Source organism: Myotis brandtii, unplaced genomic scaffold (assembly GCF_000412655.1).
Source record: "Myotis brandtii unplaced genomic scaffold, ASM41265v1 scaffold743, whole genome shotgun sequence".
In the NCBI taxonomy this organism is placed as follows: Eukaryota; Metazoa; Chordata; class Mammalia; order Chiroptera; family Vespertilionidae; genus Myotis; species Myotis brandtii.
The window spans coordinates 1,515,567-1,518,945 of record NW_005370960.1 but is presented as its reverse complement, the minus strand read 5'-3'; the positions used below and the strand labels follow the sequence as shown (position 1 = coordinate 1,518,945).

At 67.2% G+C, this 3,379-nt stretch overlaps 1 protein-coding gene across 1 annotated transcript in view; it reads right to left on the bottom strand.

Annotated features, from left to right (window-relative positions):
- Positions 1-3,379, bottom strand: part of TBRG4 (transforming growth factor beta regulator 4) — a 26,673-nt gene that overhangs the window by 133 nt on the left and 23,161 nt on the right. Inside the window, 8 exon segments of the mRNA XM_005882868.2 lie at positions 15-182; positions 546-660; positions 779-890; positions 995-1,277; positions 1,435-1,557; positions 2,073-2,183; positions 2,571-2,728; positions 2,974-3,147. Coding sequence (XP_005882930.1) covers positions 81-182; positions 546-660; positions 779-890; positions 995-1,277; positions 1,435-1,557; positions 2,073-2,183; positions 2,571-2,728; positions 2,974-3,147 — 1,178 coding nt within the window. The 3' untranslated portion in view covers positions 15-80.

Genomic DNA, 3,379 nt, shown 5'->3' with positions numbered 1-3,379 from the left:
GTCCTCATTTCCACCTGCAGCCCCGGGCCCGCGTCTGGGCCCCCGGGAACGCGGCCCCGGGCACAGTCCACGCAGGCAGGTCACTTGGCCAGCTCCTCTGCCACCGACTTGCGCATCTTGTCCTGGAGGTAGGCGGCCTTCTGCCACTGGGACCGGAGCTCCAGCCACTCGTAGTAGGGGACCTGGGGGCGGTACCGAGTGAGCAGCACGGCTCCAGCCTCCATCCTGAGGTGCAGGGGCCGTGGGACCAGTGCCGGGCTCGGCAGGGCTCAACCACTCGGGCTAAAAGCGGCTCCCGAATGTTTCAGTTGTTTTAACGAAGAAACTGACAGCATCTCGTGTGGCCGCTCACAGGCTACCTCTTGGAAGGAGCAGGAGGGACGGAATTCTCCCAGGCGAGAGCTGCTCACCTGGTTTGAACCTGGGCATCCTGCCCCCCCGCCCCCCGACCCTCACCAAGAGGCCCTGGCTGTGCAGGTAGGAGCAGGACCTGAAGCCCCGCTGACATGCCCCCTTCGGTCACCACCTGCCTAACAGGTACTCACGTCCACCACCAGGAAGCCGGCAGCCAGCACGTGGCGTCGGGCGAGCACAAAGTGGCCCAGCAGGTCTTTGCTGCGGCTGGTGAAGCTGGAGAACTCCCAGCGCAGGAAGGCCAGCCTGGGGAGGAGAGGAGCCACTGGCTGACCGTGTCTGTCCTCAGAGGCTGGGCAGCGCCGGGCAGAGCAGGCCAGGGCAACACCAAGAAGAACCGGGGAGGACTAGGCGCATGGCCTACCTCTTGGCCGTAGGCGGCAGCAGCTGGCCACCCGAGGGCGGGGACAGATGAGGGGCCACGAAGTCCCTCAGGGGCAGGAACTGGCCTTCGGCGTCCAGCAGCACCTCTGCGTCTGGGGAGGGGCGACAGACGGAATGGCCGGCTGCCCCCACGTGGAGGGCGGGGCGGGACGGGGCGGGGCAGGCCCTAGCTGGGTGGATGGGTAGGGAGGCTCACCGAGAACCCAGCCATACTGCGTGGCCACGGAGAAGCGGCCCCGGTCAGCTGCCCCCAGCAGCCCCTTCAGGGTCTCCTGCAGCTCCTTCTGCAGGGGCGTCACCTTCCTTTCAGGGGCCGGGGGCCCGGGGTCCAAGGCCGAGGCCGGCAGCAGGGGGCCCGTGTACTCGGGGTGCTCCAGCCGGGCCGTGGCGTTGATGTGCAGCAGCTTCTGGAAGGTGCTCTGACCCCTCGGGGACCTGTCACCTAAGGGAAGAGGTGCCGTGAGGGGGGGACGGAGGACCTGATGGGTCACCTGCAGGCAGACGGCAAAGCAGCAAATGCTGGGGAGCCCTGGCCCATCGTCTCCCCTGCTCCTGGCCTGGCACTGGGCCTAGAGGCTCCCACCCGCACCTGGTCGTGGGCACACAGGCTGGCAGCGCAGTCCCAGGGCAGCACACGGACCCCCGCCCTCACTGCAGCTCCGACGCCCGGGCCTGCTGCAGCACGCACAGGGCCCACAGCACGTCCACCTGCAGGGCCGGGTCCAGGTCGGCCAGCTGACTCCCCAGCTTCTCGTGTACCTGGGGGACAGGGAGGGGGGCAGGGGAGGCTCTGCTCAGTACGCGCAGATGTTCTGGGTGCGAGGCCGCCACTGGGAAAGGTGCCAGGAACCATCCAAATCCCCTGGGACCAATCGGGACAAAAGGACATTCAACTGGGCTTTCCCACTGACCCCTCCATGGGCAGAAGGTGAGGCACAAACCGCCTCTCCAGGGACGTCCGAGTGGCCCCAGGACGGGAGGCATTTCCGGCCCCGGAGGGACTGAGGGCACGAGTGGACGCAGCTGGGGTGGTGCCCCTACAGGGACCCTGCCAGTGGGTCGGAGTCTCGGGGGCGTTGAGGCGGAGACAGGAAGTGAGCCCGCCCAAGAACGCCTCCTGGGCCCGCAGCCGCTCTGGCCCACGGTCAGTGCTTGGGTTTCGAGTGTTGCCCCCAGACAACCCGGGAGGTCTGGCTCCAGCTGGCTTGCTCTGCCCCTGCCCCTGCCAGGCCTCCCTCCTTCCCGTCTGCAGGGAGAGGGGCCGGGCGATGTACCAGGTTGAAGAACGCTTCCTCTTGCTCTGGACGGAAGTTCAGGCGGGCGAAGGCCAGCAGCACGTTGCAGAGGTCTGACATGGCGATGCTCTGGGCCCTGCTGAGGACATGCTGGGCACAGGGAGGCAGGGGGGCAGGATGAAGTGTCCACACCCTCTCCGCCCGGCAGCAGCCCCTCAGAACCCGCCCAGCACGGCTGTGGAAATGCTCCTTAACCTGTAGGTGCTGTGCCGACCAGGTGCCCATGCACCTCAGCACAGGCACCGCCTTCCTCACACGAACTCCCTGTGGCAGCTGAGGGGGTCTCAGCTTCGCCACCTGCACAGATTGCCAGTTGAGTGCCCACTGCAGCCGCCATGACTGCGGCACGGGGAGAAATCGTTCTCTCCCTGCAACGGCGTCCCTCCAATGCAGAGCAGGACCCCATGTTTGCACTGGGGGTTTCTAGCCCCTGGACCTCCTGACAAACCCCAGGACTCAGGTGTGCACCCTGCTCACCTGGGCAAAGGCCTCGAACAGGGGCAGGTTGAGCCACTTGAGGAGGGCGAAGGACTTGGCGCAGCGGGCCACCTCGCCGGATGTGAGGCTGGGCACGTGGGGCAGCAGGTCGGCGGCCAGGCGCTGGAACACCTGGGTCTGGTGGAAGCCGAGTTTGCCTTCGGGACAGAGCAGACCCTGGGGTTCACCTGGAGGCCCACCCAGCACCCCAGCCCGGCCCTCAGGTCTAGGAGCTTGGTGTCTGTAGCCAGATTTATCCCTGAGGCCCAGCAGAGGGGACCAGGGCCCATGGACCACATTATTTCTATGGCAGCCTTCCGGGCCGGTGCCTGCCACGGGGGGACAGGCACCGAATTTGACACGGCTGCAGCCAGGGCGCCCCCAGCCCTGCGCACGGGCTCACCGTAGGCATAGGCCAGGTCCAGGAGGACGCCTTTGGTCAGGGGGAAGGGCTTCTGGACCAGGTGGTAGGAGATGGCCCGCAGCAAGGGCAAAGACCGCCGGTTCTGAGCCGCCAGCGCCACCAGCACCCTCTGCAGCTCTTCCGGGCGGAACTGCTCCACCAGGTCCAGGCACTGCCAACCACAGCCCAGGGTCAGCTCGGTGCCCACGGCCGGGGTCCCATGCAGCGCAGCCCCTGCGAGACAGCAACTGGGCCTGAGCTTACTACCCACAGCCCCTGCAGGGCCCAGGGCAGGGGACCCAGGGCCACTGAATGGTGGCCCTTGTTGTGGCAGCCATGTGGCCAGCCCGGCTCTGGGGGACGGGGCTGAACTGACTTGGCTGTGGGCTGGGAGCTGAGCCTTGGG